The 14425-nt window shown below is 52.1% G+C and overlaps 4 protein-coding genes across 4 annotated transcripts; 2 read left to right on the top strand and 2 right to left on the bottom strand.

The window, feature by feature from the left end:
• Positions 1-729: 729 nt before the first annotated feature.
• On the top strand, positions 730-1452 carry CCMA1212_002742 (uncharacterized protein; the record flags this gene model as incomplete). Its single annotated transcript, XM_073700117.1, has 1 exon — positions 730-1452. The coding sequence occupies one exon, from the start codon at positions 730-732 to the stop codon at positions 1450-1452; it is 723 nt and encodes a 240-aa protein (XP_073561485.1).
• Positions 1453-5785: 4333 nt separating this feature from the next.
• CCMA1212_002741 (putative transporter MCH2) lies at positions 5786-7053 on the bottom strand (the record flags this gene model as incomplete). Its single annotated transcript, XM_073700116.1, has 5 exons — positions 6876-7053; positions 6588-6784; positions 6179-6566; positions 6031-6142; positions 5786-5976 (listed from the first exon to the last, which is right to left on the bottom strand). The coding sequence occupies exons 1-5, from the start codon at positions 7035-7037 to the stop codon at positions 5786-5788; spliced, it is 1050 nt and encodes a 349-aa protein (XP_073561482.1). The 5' UTR covers positions 7038-7053.
• An 838-nt stretch (positions 7054-7891) lies between these two features.
• CCMA1212_002740 (Mitochondrial amidoxime-reducing component 1) lies at positions 7892-8945 on the bottom strand (the record flags this gene model as incomplete). The annotated part of the gene is made up of 2 exons (XM_073700115.1): positions 7892-8025; positions 8084-8945. Coding segments are annotated over 2 exons (996 nt in total), but the record flags the coding sequence as incomplete, so codon positions are not given.
• A 742-nt stretch (positions 8946-9687) lies between these two features.
• Positions 9688-12133, top strand: CCMA1212_002739 (uncharacterized protein; the record flags this gene model as incomplete). Its single annotated transcript, XM_073700114.1, has 2 exons — positions 9688-11078; positions 11140-12133. Coding segments are annotated over 2 exons (2385 nt in total), but the record flags the coding sequence as incomplete, so codon positions are not given.
• Positions 12134-14425: the final 2292 nt, after the last annotated feature.

The raw sequence follows: 14425 nt of genomic DNA, 5'->3' as shown, positions 1-14425 counted from the left end.
TGAATTGCCGTGGTACCTCGAAGCCGCGAGGTACCTGGGCGGCGTGCGGCGCAGCAGGCCGGGCGTCGGGTACCTCTCGCGGACGAAGTGACTCGCTGTACGTCCGTGCCGGAGACGCTGGGCCTCGGATTTAGTCAGCGCCAACCATCCTAGCGCGGCACTTCCCTCTGCCACGCCCCCCCCCTAGTCCCTGTACACTGATTTCTCACCCCGTCCGTCCACGGCTTTGCTGAATGATCAGCCAATGTCTCACCCCTCCCCCCTCGCATTCGTCGTGCCTTGTCTTCGGGCCCGCGCACGCCAAAGTCCGCTTAGCCCGGGCTCCCCAAAGGGCGTGCCGGGAAGGGTACGTACCTCAACGCCGATGATTTTTTTTTTTTCTTGCTGGACCCCCATGGATGGGGATGGCAGACCCGGCTGAGCTTCCGAGTTAAAAGAATGCCGACTCCCCCGATCTCGAGGCTCGATATCATCCATCACGAACAAGCATCACAGCGAGCATCATTACAAACAAAACTCAAGCAACTACTATTCGACTCGACCATTGCAACAAATACCAACAACATCCACCTACATCCACTTGCTCGCACCGATACTTGATTACACACGCCGCGGCATACTAGGCATCCAGACTACTCGACCTATCCCTGCATCGACTTCTGGCTGCCTTGAGTCACACACTTGCACTATATAATACATCTACCTCTCCACACCTCGAAAAAAATCAAAATGTCTGCCTCATCATCACTCCTCCGACAAGCTACCAAGAAGAGCATGTCCATCACCCAGACCTACTACCTGGCCCACAAGGCCCGAGCAAAGCTCTCTCGCGAGGCTGCTCAGCCCGACCACGACCTCCGCATGCTGGTCGGACACGCCAACCTGCTCGACTCCCTGATGCTCGAGCTCGCCGAGGCCGAGCGGGAGCAGGAGCGCTGGTTCAACCAGTCGGTTCGTAACACCACCAAGAGCACCGCCGCCGCCAACAACAGCCGGCACATTCAGTGGGCCGACCGGATCGAGGAGGAGGCCGTCGACGAAGAGTACGACTCCGACTCCTCTTCCGACTCGGACGACGAGTCCGACTACGAGAATGATCTCGACATGGTCAGCAGCAACAACAACAAGACCACCACTACCACCGCCGTCTCTCCCGCCCCCGCAGTCAAGGTCGTCGAGGACGAGATCATGGGCGAAGACGATCTCGAGGAGGACTATGCCCAGCTCGAGCTCGTCCGCACGCCTTCTCACTCCAACTCCCCTCCGGAGCTGATCGACCACGACTCCGAGTCTTCAGACGACGAGGCCATGCCTCCTTCCCCTGCCGATGCCGAACTGCCCCTGCCAGCCAAGACCGAAGACGAGAGCGAAGAATCATTTTACCAAGAAGAGGACTTTTACCTGGGCCAGCGAACACCCGCCGGCCTGGTATCTGCCATCTCAGTCTACTGAGAGACGACAACAACAATAACCACCACCTCACGACACTCTTCTTGTACGACTATGTGAATGATTCTTCATCAACTCTCCAGCATTTAGCGATTGGCATGGCTTTGGGTATTTGGCACGGCGTTTCTGATCTGGGTTTTACATGATACCCCGCGAAGGGAAAATATAAAAAGGCACACGGCGTTTTCTTTTGGCATTTCATTTGTTCTATATACACCATAATAGACATTCACAGCTCCACGTCTTTTCATTTCCGTTCTTTTTTCTTACAAATGTCATGGCAATGCGATGGACGGAACGGGTACATGGGTACACATTCGGTGGGCCGCTCCCTGGAACTGGTCTTCCCTTTGGTCGAGTGGACCTACGAGTTTAGCAGCACGGGAACAACAAAAAAGTTCGTTCTCCAATGACAATGAATAACAATAACAAAACATTACTTTGCAAACTCATCTACTACTACTTTTTCCATTTTGTGTGACATGCAAATGACTTCTTTCCGGCGTGCAACTGTGACCCGTGGTGACTGAGTGACCAAAAAAGCCTGAAATTTGGTATAATTTCCTGTTTCGGGAACCGTGGACGGTTGACAAAGTCCGAGAGCCCGCGGCAATGGCGGATGGGCCGAGCGGCACAACATTCTAATTACCTTTGCCTAGTAGCCTAGTACCTTAGGTACTCAACAGCCACGTTCAAAGAGCTAAAGCTAAGCGACCAAGTTTACCGCTCGGACGAATCGGCATCGGTGGGAAGTTAACACGCCGATAAGCCAAGCCCAGCCCAGCGCCGGGGTGCAAGCCTGTCAGGCACGTACCCGATTTCAAATCCTCGAGGTCAGATGAGACGGACGAGTCGCCGAGCCCAGTTTGCGGCTCCGGCAAGATAACGTTCTTTGCGGGCGACGCTTATTGTGCAAATTGCTGGCGGCTTTTTTCTTAATTGATTGATAATGCTCTGGTAGGCGTTATGCTAAGTTATGATATGACAGAGAATTGACGAGAAGCGCCGACAAGGAGCTAGAAGAAAAAAAAAAAATCTACGAAGTACGGAAGACTAGCAAAAGGGATCCGCAATATCCGCCTAACCCAGCAAAAAGAAGAATAACGCAAAGAATGAGGAGCTTGTCAAAGACATTTAGACGTGAAAAATTAAAGAAGACCCCATTTACAAGCTATCCATTTTGATGTCCAAGTGGGCAGTCTCGATCTGCCCAAGTGGGCATCTTCTCTTCTCTTTTTTTTGCACCTTAATTGCTCGGGCGTTCGGGTCCCTTGAACGATGCATGTGGTCCCGTGGACACCTCACTCGCAGAAGAAAAAAAAAGAAATGGAGTCACAACAAGGAAGGGCCCGGGATACGCACGACTCAGCATCTCCGATGCTACGACCTGACGGCGATGCAGAAGATTGGATTGGAAAGGGAAAAATTTGCTGCAGCGGCGATTAGCCTGTTTACTTTCCTTTTCCTTTTGAGTACTCTTCCAAGGGCAGGGTAAGGGAATGAAAAAAAGAAAAGCTAGGAGAATATATCCGCTTCAGGTCGGAAAGAAATGGGACAGCTTAGGGGGGCGTGTACAAGACTTTTTCACGATGCGTTGGCGTTTTGTCTGATCCAACTAGTAGATACGATACCTAGGGGCAGTGCATGCAAGATCGAGAAGAAGAAAATTACCCGTCATGTGTGTGTTTTTGCAATGCCGACGAGATCGGCTCCCCAGATCCCTTTTTCCCAACTTATGAGGAGAACTCCTTTTCTCTGCCCCCCCCTTCTTGCGACGATACGCCACCCCCTTGCCTTAACAACTCGCAGTAAAGCGAAAAACAGGGAAGTCGAGGATGGAATCAAAGAGACTCTGCGACAGCGATTTGCCCAACGAAAAAAACATAACATAACATAACGGCAGGGAAGGATTCGTGATATTGCTGGCGGAGGATGATTCGTCAGCCAGGGGGGGCCCCTTTGGGTGTAAAGTTGGGCATAACGGCCCAATGATCAAGCGCGCATGAATCACGAAGTCGGGAAATGGGGCGGCTCTACGGAGTACTTGATCGTGGGATCTCAAGAGACAAGGTAGAAAGCCGGTGTGTGTGTTTTGATGCAGTTGTCCGATGCTTGCTTGCTCACGAGATCCGGGCATCTACAACCCACATTTGCCGAATGGGGGTTCCCGGTTAATAAAGCCCGTGTCACACGCACAGCACACACGATGCTTGTGATTGATACGCGATCGGAAATCCTTTGGCTCTCCTGACCGAACCTTTGGCACACCTTGGTACATAGCTCTTCGGCCACAGCTCGACGGACATTGCTTGCAGCAAATCAATCAGATCGTAATCCCGCCAAAGCACCAGAACAAAATCCGTCAAAGGATCCTCGCGTATCTGTTCTGTAAAGCCCGCCGCACTGGACATGCGGAGATTGATACCAGCACATTGAGGCCCCCCCCCCCGATGCCCTCTGGTGCTTTCCGGTACCTTCTTCTGCATTCCCCTGCCTTCTCCTCTTGTCGGAGTGACCAGCGCATCGGACATGGGCACATGCTGCTGCGGCGATTGTTAAGCGAGAAGCGTTATGAGGAGAAGAGGAATAAATAAGGAGAGAGCGGGAATGTTACGCTTCTCCACAGTCACGCGGGATCCCGCTCTAAAGGAAAAGAGGGGAGAAGCATGTAAACTCCACGGAAGAAGATCGCATCACGGAGTTGCTGAAATAGAGCCATACAATGAGGACATTCAGAGATGACCGAACCATCGGCCTATCAGACCATGTGCGTTCGGCGCAATTCATAGTAGAGTTATAGTAGTATCCAGAAAGACACACGCCCCCCTGGACTCTCTCTCCTCATTTTTTGAGGTGCTACGATCATTCTTAAAATCGTCCTTGAACTGTCCTCTTTTGGCGGTTTAGTAAATTCAGCAACCCCTGCATCGTCCAACATCTGGTGCAGTGGTGCTGCCATCATCTCTCAGCGGCCCATTTCGCAAATATGGTACGATTTGCTCCGCAATCTCCATCTTGCCTGGCCTTATTTCCTTGAGAAACCCGCAAAATGGGTAAAAGGCAATGTATGTAAGCAATCGCTGCCCTACCAAGGGTGTTTAGTATTGCTTTTCCCGCATTTATCCCAAATCGCGGCTCCGTCTTGAGTGACAACTTCCCGCAAGGAAGCGGGCTCTCCAATACGCCCCCCATCCATCACCAAAATGCGTATCTCCTCAGAATCTCAATGAGGTAGGGCTGACGGGTGTGTATCTTGGCCTACTAGGCCCAATGTCAAGTATGGCGTCTTTCTTACCTTGACCTCGATTTGGAAATAATGCCTCGGCATCTCGAGGCAGAACTCTCAAAGTCTAATTCTAAGCGCCATCGCCGAGGTCAGAGCTGAACTATTCACTGCGGACAACCTCCCCGTCTCGCGCTTGCTTGGCCAATTGTCTGGTTTCCGGCTTCTTTGCTTGTTGGTGTTTATGGCGTTCCTTTTGGGGGCATCGGAATGCTTGGCCCCTTATTGGCTGCTACCAGCCGTGCTGAGGAGAGAGCCTTTCTGGTGGGAAGGAAAGGGAAAACGCCAGAGTAATATCTTAGTGGGCTTTTTTTGGCGATCTTCTCCAGTTGCCGTCTGCCGTCTGCCGTGCTCCAATTCCTATCCTTGATGCTGTGGTTTGTTTTGTTGAGGGTGGTGGTTAGTGCAACTTCCATCTTTGGGATAGGGGAGGCCACCAAGAGCCCTACGAGGCTTGAAAGCTTGACGGACATAAGCTGGTTTCCCTGAAGCACTATCTTTTTGCACACCCCATTAGGATGCTGAGCATGGAGAGGTGTCAAACGAAGGAGGGTCGTTTCAAGAGACAACTAGCTATCTGTCTTGTGTTGAAGCGGAGTTTGACAGCGGATGTTGTCCGCTTGTCGGGGTTTGCGGCAGCGATTACCTTGACCGAGGCGGAGACCAGACCCCATACCCTAAGACGCGCCACATGCCAGTGCTGCTTTTAGCATTTCAAGCCACAAGCTATGGATGGACAGCTGACTGGCACCATCTTTTGCATAAGTCGAGTTATGCAACTGCAGGAGACGATGGCAACACTGTAAAAAGAGGTTTCGATAGATTGAATCCATTGAATATAGAATCAGGGTTCGAACGAATAGCGAAAACGTAATCAAGCTGCCGAATGTGGTGCAGTAGATCAGTTCGTATATGTCTCTTATTACCCAAACTGACTTCTTATTCCTCTACCTTTCTTCCATCTAGTATGTTAGTGCATGTATACATTCATCTAAGGTTTTATAATGTATTGTCTAGAACCTGAGGGAGCCCAAATCCCTTTCTCAGTAGAGGTCATCGTGTAGAGCCTTGCCGTGCCATTGGATTAGGGAAGGGGCCATTGATTTGAGTATCTTTTTCTCTCTGAATCTCAGGGGCCCCCAAAAAGAGCGTTGCTACGATAAACATGCAGCCGGCAAATATTTGAACGTCTAGGTAAACGGGAGCCTGCGTCCGTCGAAGTCCCAGAGCCATGGCCTCGGCAACTAATAGAAACGATCAGCATCATGTCCAGTGAGTATTTGAAATAGTCAACCTACAAGCTGATGGGACGGCAGAAATTGTCCAGATTATGGAAAGTGCCGAAGGGAGAAGCTTCACTCCGAAACCATCTGCCAACATGGGTCCGACCATCCGTGAGGCCGCGTTAGTCTTGCATCAACTTATAGGGAGGGAGAGAACACTTACAGCCCAGCATGTACCGATTGTTGTCCCTCCAAGGATGGAGAATGCAAGCAAGGCCGAGTACGATGTACCTGATGTCCAAAAGCGCAAACACCAAATGCCAGCCAATAGAGTTGCCGACATCACCATGTTGAGTCTTCCAACGCGGTCACTGAAGTAGCCCACAATAGGTCTACCAATGGCCATTCCAAGATTAGCCAACGCCCCGAGAATAGAACCCTGATGGGCAGTAAGGCCAATTCGAACCGCATTGTCCGGAAGCGAGAACAAAACGCACGTATACCCAATAATGCTGAGGAAACATCCATGTCGAAATGAGAAGAAGCTCCGGTCTTCTGACAAGACCAAGGTCAAACGCGTTCTGAGTCGGCTTGATGTGCTTGTTCCGATCCTTGATCAGAAGGATGCAAACAACGTTGACCGCAGCAGTGCAAAATAGCCGTGATGCGAAAGGCCCAGGGTGCCGAAGAGGCGGGTGGTGTGCGTGACGAGGGGGGCGATGAGGAGGATCTGGGACTGGGAGAGGCCGCCGATGAAGGAGTAGGCGATTTCAGAGGTTCCGGGGAAGGCGTTTGTTGAGATGTAGTGAGTGATATATACTCCGAAGGCCTGCAAGTCAGGAGACACGAGTCAGAATAGTGCTGCTGGTTTTAAAGGGTGTTGTTCTTTGATTGTTGTTGTTGCTGATGTTCAGACTTACCCCGTTGACTGCCCATGTGCTTGCCGTAATCATCAACTGGCATACCACGCACACCCAGCCGTATCCCCCGTCATGTTCATCCCGCAGCAATCGTTCATGCAAATTGTTTTTCTCAAGAGTTTTCTTCTGAGGCAGGAGTCTCGGGGTACTTTGTAGCCTCATCGTGGCTGGCAGGATTCTGGATGACCGTCATTGTTTCTCAATAAGGGGCTAAAGGAAGAATGGCGAAGCTTTTACTTTGACGTCCCCAGAGGAAGACGAGACGTTGACAAAGAATTTCTAAAGTTCCTAGTATCATATTCATCGTTGAACTAGCATTTTATATTCCCTAGACGTATCAATAGTAAATGTAGTCCCTTCGTACGTACTAAGACCGAATATCGGCTCGTCACAACGCTCTCGGCGAGCATCGATTCCGTATTCATTTGAGACGGGGCCCTGCAAACCAATCCGAGAGCATCAATCAAAATTTTTGATTATGGTATCATTAGTGATCGTACCTCGTTTTACTCGTCTATCGTGAAATTCGGCGATATATCATAATGCAACTCCCAGCTATTGCATCTCCGTGGTCTCGCTGAGGCCTGCCTCATTTGGGTTAGCGCCCAACATGTCGAAACTGGACGTCATCCTGAAAGGAACCTTGCCAAATGGAAGAATCATTTCTCAACGCCTCTTGGCCTGGGGGACCAGCTCTTCTGTAGCCATGTCAAACTTTGGCTTTCCAGTTCTAGAAAACTCCTATTAATTCAATTTCAGCAAGCAAAAGCCGAGGGAATCCTCGACCTTTGGCGTGTGCTATTAAACGTATATTCCTAGCATGTGATTCAAGGCACCAGAAGATGTGTCTCTTGTGATGTAGCGAATTAAGCTGGCTGAAAAGTAATGTGAATCTGCACCAGGCACCCTCACAGCATGGTTCCAATACTGCGAAAGTCGTCAATAGGACCAAGTTAGAGCCACAATGACACCGCATTGGCTTGCCGATAGACCAAGGTGCAACCATGAAAACAGCTTCACTTTTTTGAGTTACTTCCATTCTCACTCAAGCTATCGCTAGCTCCCCTCTCCGTGACTCGAACCTCGTCGCCAACTCGAAGCATGGCCCCATTCGGACCAGCAAACGACCACTGCCCAAACACTGGCTTGACTTGATGGAAAATGTTAGTTGCCAGTAATCAGAGGAAAAGGGAGAAAGTGTTCCTTACGAGGATATGCCTTATTCACACGCCTGTCTTTCGCTATCAAACCGTAGACCTGTGTGCTTCGTGGGGACCCGGTCCCTGTCTCTATATCGGCGTTCACACTTAGACAGCGAGGGGTCTTGAAGACACATCGGATGATTGCTTTCGGAGTCATGCCATCTTCCCCAAATACGGTGAGCTCTCTCCAGTGGTCCTCGTCGAACGGCGCAACGGATCCCACGTCAATATGGATATTGGTGCGGAAGCGGAGCAACACATCCTCTTGCTGATTTTCTGGCGGTAACCGGGACCGAACGTCCACCTCGGATGCTGTCGACGTAACGAGAAATGGTGCGGCGTCTGCAAAGCGGATTCGCTGTGGCTGAAAATGATCGCCCGCAGCTCGAATCGTCAACGGTAGCCGGTGTTTGGGAATGTACGCAGCCCCTGGAATCTCGCGGCTACCAGAGCCGGAGATATACAGCAGTCTGGTCGGAAATTCGAGATGCTTGCTGAAGAATTCGGCTGGACCGTCTCCCATATCGACGCCCGTGGCCTCAGTGCCGAATATGCTCACTTGATACGATGGTGCCTCCAGACATGACAGCGGTGACGGCGTGAGTGGGATGGTGATTGAAGATTCCGGCTGGGCTGTCCTGTGCTTGATAGTCAGCTCTGACCAGTCGTCATCGATTGACGGCTGGAAGAGCACGAGCTTATACACCAGCTTGACGGTAATATGCTCGGCCAGATGAGGTCGTATTGTCGGATGGCTCCGAGGGTCTCTGACCAGAATGTACTGCCGGTCAAAGCGAAATCCTTCACTCGTGATTTCAGCGATTGACACTTCAACTGGCAGGAGTGATTTGACCGGATAGATGAAGAGCTAATGGAACCTGTTAGCATGCGCCTCGTATGATGGCGGGCCAAGGAGTGAGAACTCTCAACGCGACATGAGACGGTCAAGGAACGAGCTGGTGTACCCTTTGGATTTTCATTATGGCTGTCTAATTGCTGCCGGCCAGAGGTGCCGCATCTACACGTGTATGTAGGTTTGCGCTCAGCATCGCTTGGGGCTTGGCGACATAACCACTAATTCGGATGGCGAGGAGAGGCCGTCACTATTCGCTGCTGGTTGACGCTGGTGCCGAGACCAGCAAGTCTCTGCCCGGTGACGCCGTCAATGGCGCTTCTCGTGTGTCGCAGAGGGTCACACTGTCCAGGACCAGATAGTATAGTATAGGGGGATGTTTGAGACGGCGAGCAATGGAAGGCAGATGCCGATATTCCTTGATGGTCGGGAGCGGTCTCAGCAGCCAAAGGTTGCCCGAATCGATGAGAGAATGTTGATGATGGATGACAAAGTGCGTTGCTCGTTGTACCCTTGTCACCCTGCCTCTCTTGCCCTGTTCGGGATAGGGCGGCGTCGTCACTGGGCGCTACCCCAAACAAGGCAACTGCCGGCGACTCGCTCGCTCACCTTGGCCTTGAACAAGCCCCCGACCTGCTCTCGATCGACCCCAGAGCTCATTCAACCTCTCATCAACCACGTCAAGCCACTCACGCGGGCCGCTCGGTGACTCGGCCCAGGGCTTCATTTTCATCGACGCACTCATTCTATATTAGGATCGCGGGAGCGAGCATCGAGAGTCGGTTGTGCTTTGATTGATCCGACAGGATGGACGTTTCCACCGTGCCCTGCACCCTCTGCAGGAAGCGCCGTGTCAAGGTATGTATCGCGTCCGCGGAGAATCGCCTTTCTGCGTGTTATTCAGTTGTGCAGTTGTCTCACGTCTTCCCAGTGCGACAAGCGCCTCCCCGGCTGTGAGCGATGCGAAAAGTCCTCTCGCTCATGCCCTGGCTACAACCATCTTCGCAGGTTCCTCGACGAGAGCCAGAACCTCCGCAAGAAGTTCTCGTCGGCTAGTGCTAGCCCGCAGTCCAGCAGCCTTGCCAAATCCGTAGACTCACACCCTGCGACTCAGTCATCTTCTGCTTCATCGCCATTCCTCGGCTCGTTGGATACGGCATCGTTGCCCACGACGACCCCGGGTGATGCTGAGCGTGACCGGACCCGGGTCGACGCTTCCACCCCTACCGACGCTCGACCTCAAGTTCAGCATGAGACTCTACAAGGCCCCGGTCTGGAGAGGCCTCCTCCAGGCGTCCCTCCCACCCATCAAGGGATACCTGACCCCTCGTTTCTCACGGCTGAGAACATCTCTGACGCAGACTTCGAGGCCAGCTTTTTCGATATCGACCCTCAGATATACTTTGCTGACGGAAACAACTGCTGTGGTTTCATCCCTTCCCTCTCTTTGATAAACGATGCCAATGGCCCGCAAGGACCGTCTCTATCCTGGCTTGGCGACGTCAATCTGGAAGGATTCTCACAACCTGGATACGATTTGGACGCAGATCGATCAGAGAGATCAGAAAGGTTAGACACCGAACTGCCGTCTCCCTTGCCTGACTCTTCGAACGAGGCCGACCAAGAAACTGCCTATCTTATACGATATTTTGCGGAGCGAATCAGCCCGTGTCTGGACGTCTTTGATATAGAGCGATTCTTCGGACACATTGTGCCCATCAAGGCTATAAGAAGCCCTCTATTACAGAACGCTCTGGCTGCCATCGCAGCTAAGCAGTTCGGGAAGACGAAGCGAGAGACCTACTCATCGAACCATCAAACTCCTGGTCGGTCCATGCTGGAGCAGTACTCTGACACGGCTCACATTGACTGGTTCTACAAGGCGGCGAGCTTTTACGACAAAGCGATTGGCCACATGATGAGATTGCTGCAAACGCTACGTGACGGCAGCCCTTCCCCATCACCAGGAGCCACCCCATCGTCCGTGGACATGCCAACGAGCTTGCATTCGGCCGTGTCACCATCGTTCAAGAGGCGTCGAGTTGGAAGTGACCAGGGCTCTCATAACGTCGTGGACGATCTTCTGGCGGCAATATCTGTATTTCTTCTCTACGAGTCTCTCGACAACCGCTTTGCAGAAGTCTCTAGGTACGCTTCTTAGTGCACCCTTTCCTTTGGGACCTCCTCGGCTAACGGTGACCTCTGCTAGACACATGTCTGGCGCTCAGTATCTTCTAACTTTCAACTTGAGGCAAATTTTCGAAAGTACAGACTTCAATATACGCGGCGGAACATATGGACTACACACTCGAAGAGCCTGGCAAGCGTCCTTTTGGAACATTGTCTGCATTGACTCGGTTACATCTTACATTGAACAGACCACACCGCGTATTGACATAGAAAACCTCGAGCTCTGGAAAGCGGCAGGGCTGCCGATGTGTGTCGTTGATGGAATTCACATGCCTCTTTCGCTCTGCAACGACGAGAACTCGGGGCACCATTTTCAAATGACAGAGACGGCGGCCTGCAGGACTTTGATCTGGGTCATGCTGAAGACGCTCGCATTCGTGGCCACGGAAAAGGGTGGCTACAAACCATCAGAAAAAAGCCCGCCGGAAGTGGGCAAAGCCGGTCCGGGTCGCTGGGACACCATCTCTCAGCATCTCGACAACTGGTGTGCCGCGCTGCCAGATACCTTTGAGCCCTGCGCGAGAATAGCTCAGAGATATAACAACATCCCCACGCCTTCGGACAACATGGCGCCCCGGTCGGAATACCAAAGCGTGTTTCAGGAACTGTTTTATGCCAACGCCATGTGCGCAACAGCTGCAGTCCTGTACCATTTCGTTCAGCTCCTTCTGTTACTCCACAAACCCCTGAATCAAAAGCTGTCAGAGACACATCCGGAGTTTGTGGCCAAGCGCCTCAATGCATATCGCCAACTATCATCCCAAATCGAGGGACACGCCACAGAGATATGCGCAATCTCCCTCGGACGACCAGACGACCCTGTGCGGCTCCATATGGTTCAGCCGCTGTATATAGCTGGGCTGTGCTTCGAGACTCATGAGCAAAGAACGGCCTTGGCTCAGCTGCTTACGAGTATACAACGAGAAACGGGGTACTCGACGGCGGAGAGAGTTGCCAACTTGCAGCAGCATTGGGGATGGGATAATACGCCACCAGCACTTGACGTGGCATGAATCAGGATGCAGATACTTCGGCATGAAGGAACGCACAATATACGAGCATTTAGGCTTATGGAAGGATTGTTATTACACGGTAACTCGAGCTCAAGGTGAATATGCAAGTCAACTACCTAGCTATCGCAATGAACTTGAGACGGCGTTGACTCAATACGTCTCTTTCTTTAAGCAGTTCTTTCATGTAGTTTGTGATTGAAAGGGGACGTTATTATCAGAACAAGACCATCATTTAGACGTAGGAGGTAGACGCAAGTCCTGTAGCATGACGAGTGTCGGCGCTTGTCCACATAAGGCAACTGGCAGCGAGCCATGTCTGGCTCTCGGCATCGACTTCAAGACAGAGATGTCAAACGGTTCACTTGATTGCGAGTATGTCGTTGTCTCAAGAAAACAATTGATTATGATTTCCTCCTTCATTCACATTCATTAACACGATAAATATCAAAGGGGAATGGATGTAGTTGTCCTCGAAAGTTAGCAATGAGGAAGTTACGCTTAATTGTATGTCGTGCATAGCTTGCATAGAACGCCACAGCTGTTTCTCAAGTACGAGAAGAGAACGCGGAAGACGGCAACAGCACTAATCCTTATTGAGATAGGCAGGGCTGAACTGCTCAAGTAACAGTCTGCTCCTTCCCGCTCGCCGATTACTAAGGCGAGAACATGAAACATAAACGGAAGGCCCTCGTCCTCTGTGATATCCTTTGCACGGCCATATCACTCCCTTTACCTGATCATTGTCCTTTCACTCATGATTCGACAACGGATACTGAATCTGCAAATGGCCAATTTGAGATATGGCGATCCAACAGGTCTGGCCATCAGATGCACGGCTTCATATCTGCTTTGTCTCGATGCGACACCAAAGCTGCGCTCCGATCTTCAAACTGAAACAAATCGCCGAAACATATCAAGCTCTGACAATGACCGCGGCTAGATTCGCCAAGCTGCCGCCTCCTGCTTCTACACAGAGCCGTCCGGAAACATTCTCTACGGCGGAAAGGCAGTTCGATCTGAGCCGCCATCTACAGCTGGCTCGCGTGACTCCGAGCATCGCTAGTCCCGTGTGCCTGTCCTCTGACCACGGTGAACCGAGTGCCCTTGCACCGTGGTATTTTCGTTGAATCCGATCCGCCGAGGACTGAGTGCTCGCCATGCTGCCGCTCCGATCGCGGTGCCTGCACGACAAAGTCAGTCGTGCCGGCCTTTACAATAGCCGTTGCAACACTCCCCCCCCTTGTCGTCCACTACAGTATCACCTCTTTCTGGAACCAGAAGACAGGGGGTTCAAGGGCGTGGGTGATCGCCTTGGTCGGTTGATCGCGCATTTCCGGTGTCCGGGACCCATCTCTGGCCATCACACGACCCGACGCTGCCCCACCTTTGCCGGCATCGAGCTCGCCCATAGCACGTGCAGCACCGGAGGTTTGACATGCTTGACACGCATGTGAGCTTGGAGCTTCCTATTGGGCTTGGGCTCGGACGAAATCGACCAAACGTTGTGCCTGAGGGGGTGGCCGTTGGTCTGTCCAGTGGCGAATGGACAAAGTCCATGGAGCTCGGATATCTCGCTTTGCTCTGTAAGCCTGCTGCCATGGCTTTCCCCCGCATAACGCTCTTTGCTGGAGCACACGGATTTTGACGGGCCTAGCAACGCCCAAGGCTAATAGGGCCTGTCGGTGGCCAAAGTCTCACGCCTGTATCGAACATCCCCAGCAATGCCTGTCTTCGACGGCCCAATGCCCGGCAGCATGAGAGCGAGGAAAACGACGCCCCGGACCACCGAGCTGCGAGCTATGTTCCTTGGCAGCTGTCCGAGGAGTCAACTCTTCTAAATTAGCAAAGGAATTAGTGCCAACCCGTCCGGCCTTTGATGCTGTCTACTTCCAGCCATCCCAACTATCGCCCAAGCTCACATGGCCTCAACAACCAATCACAGAGCGTCTTCGGCTCACTCCCTTGTGATCGTCTCTGAGTCTATCGCGATCCGGGAGGTGGAGGGGGTGTGAACCGACGTACGAAGCATTTGTCAGGCTTCGAACTCACGATTAGCGCCGGTACTTATCAATCGCCGCGACCGTCCTTTTAGGTCTGAGTGGCTTCCCTCTGGATGCTGACGTTAATCGCGGATGAGGGGGACGGAGACAAGAGGTTCATGTGGCAGCCACAAATTTGCCCTCATTGTTCGCCTCCCCTCGTGACTAACACTACCATGGCGCCGGCTGTTGCGGAGATGTGGATTTCCAACTTCCGGCAGGTTGGGACCGGAAATAGCAAGACACCCTCCTC

Source organism: Trichoderma ghanense (genome assembly GCF_004382785.1).
Source record: "Trichoderma ghanense strain CCMA-1212 chromosome Unknown scaffold_2, whole genome shotgun sequence".
Taxonomy (NCBI): domain Eukaryota; kingdom Fungi; phylum Ascomycota; class Sordariomycetes; order Hypocreales; family Hypocreaceae; genus Trichoderma; species Trichoderma ghanense.
This window is presented reverse-complemented; position numbering and strand designations above follow the sequence as displayed.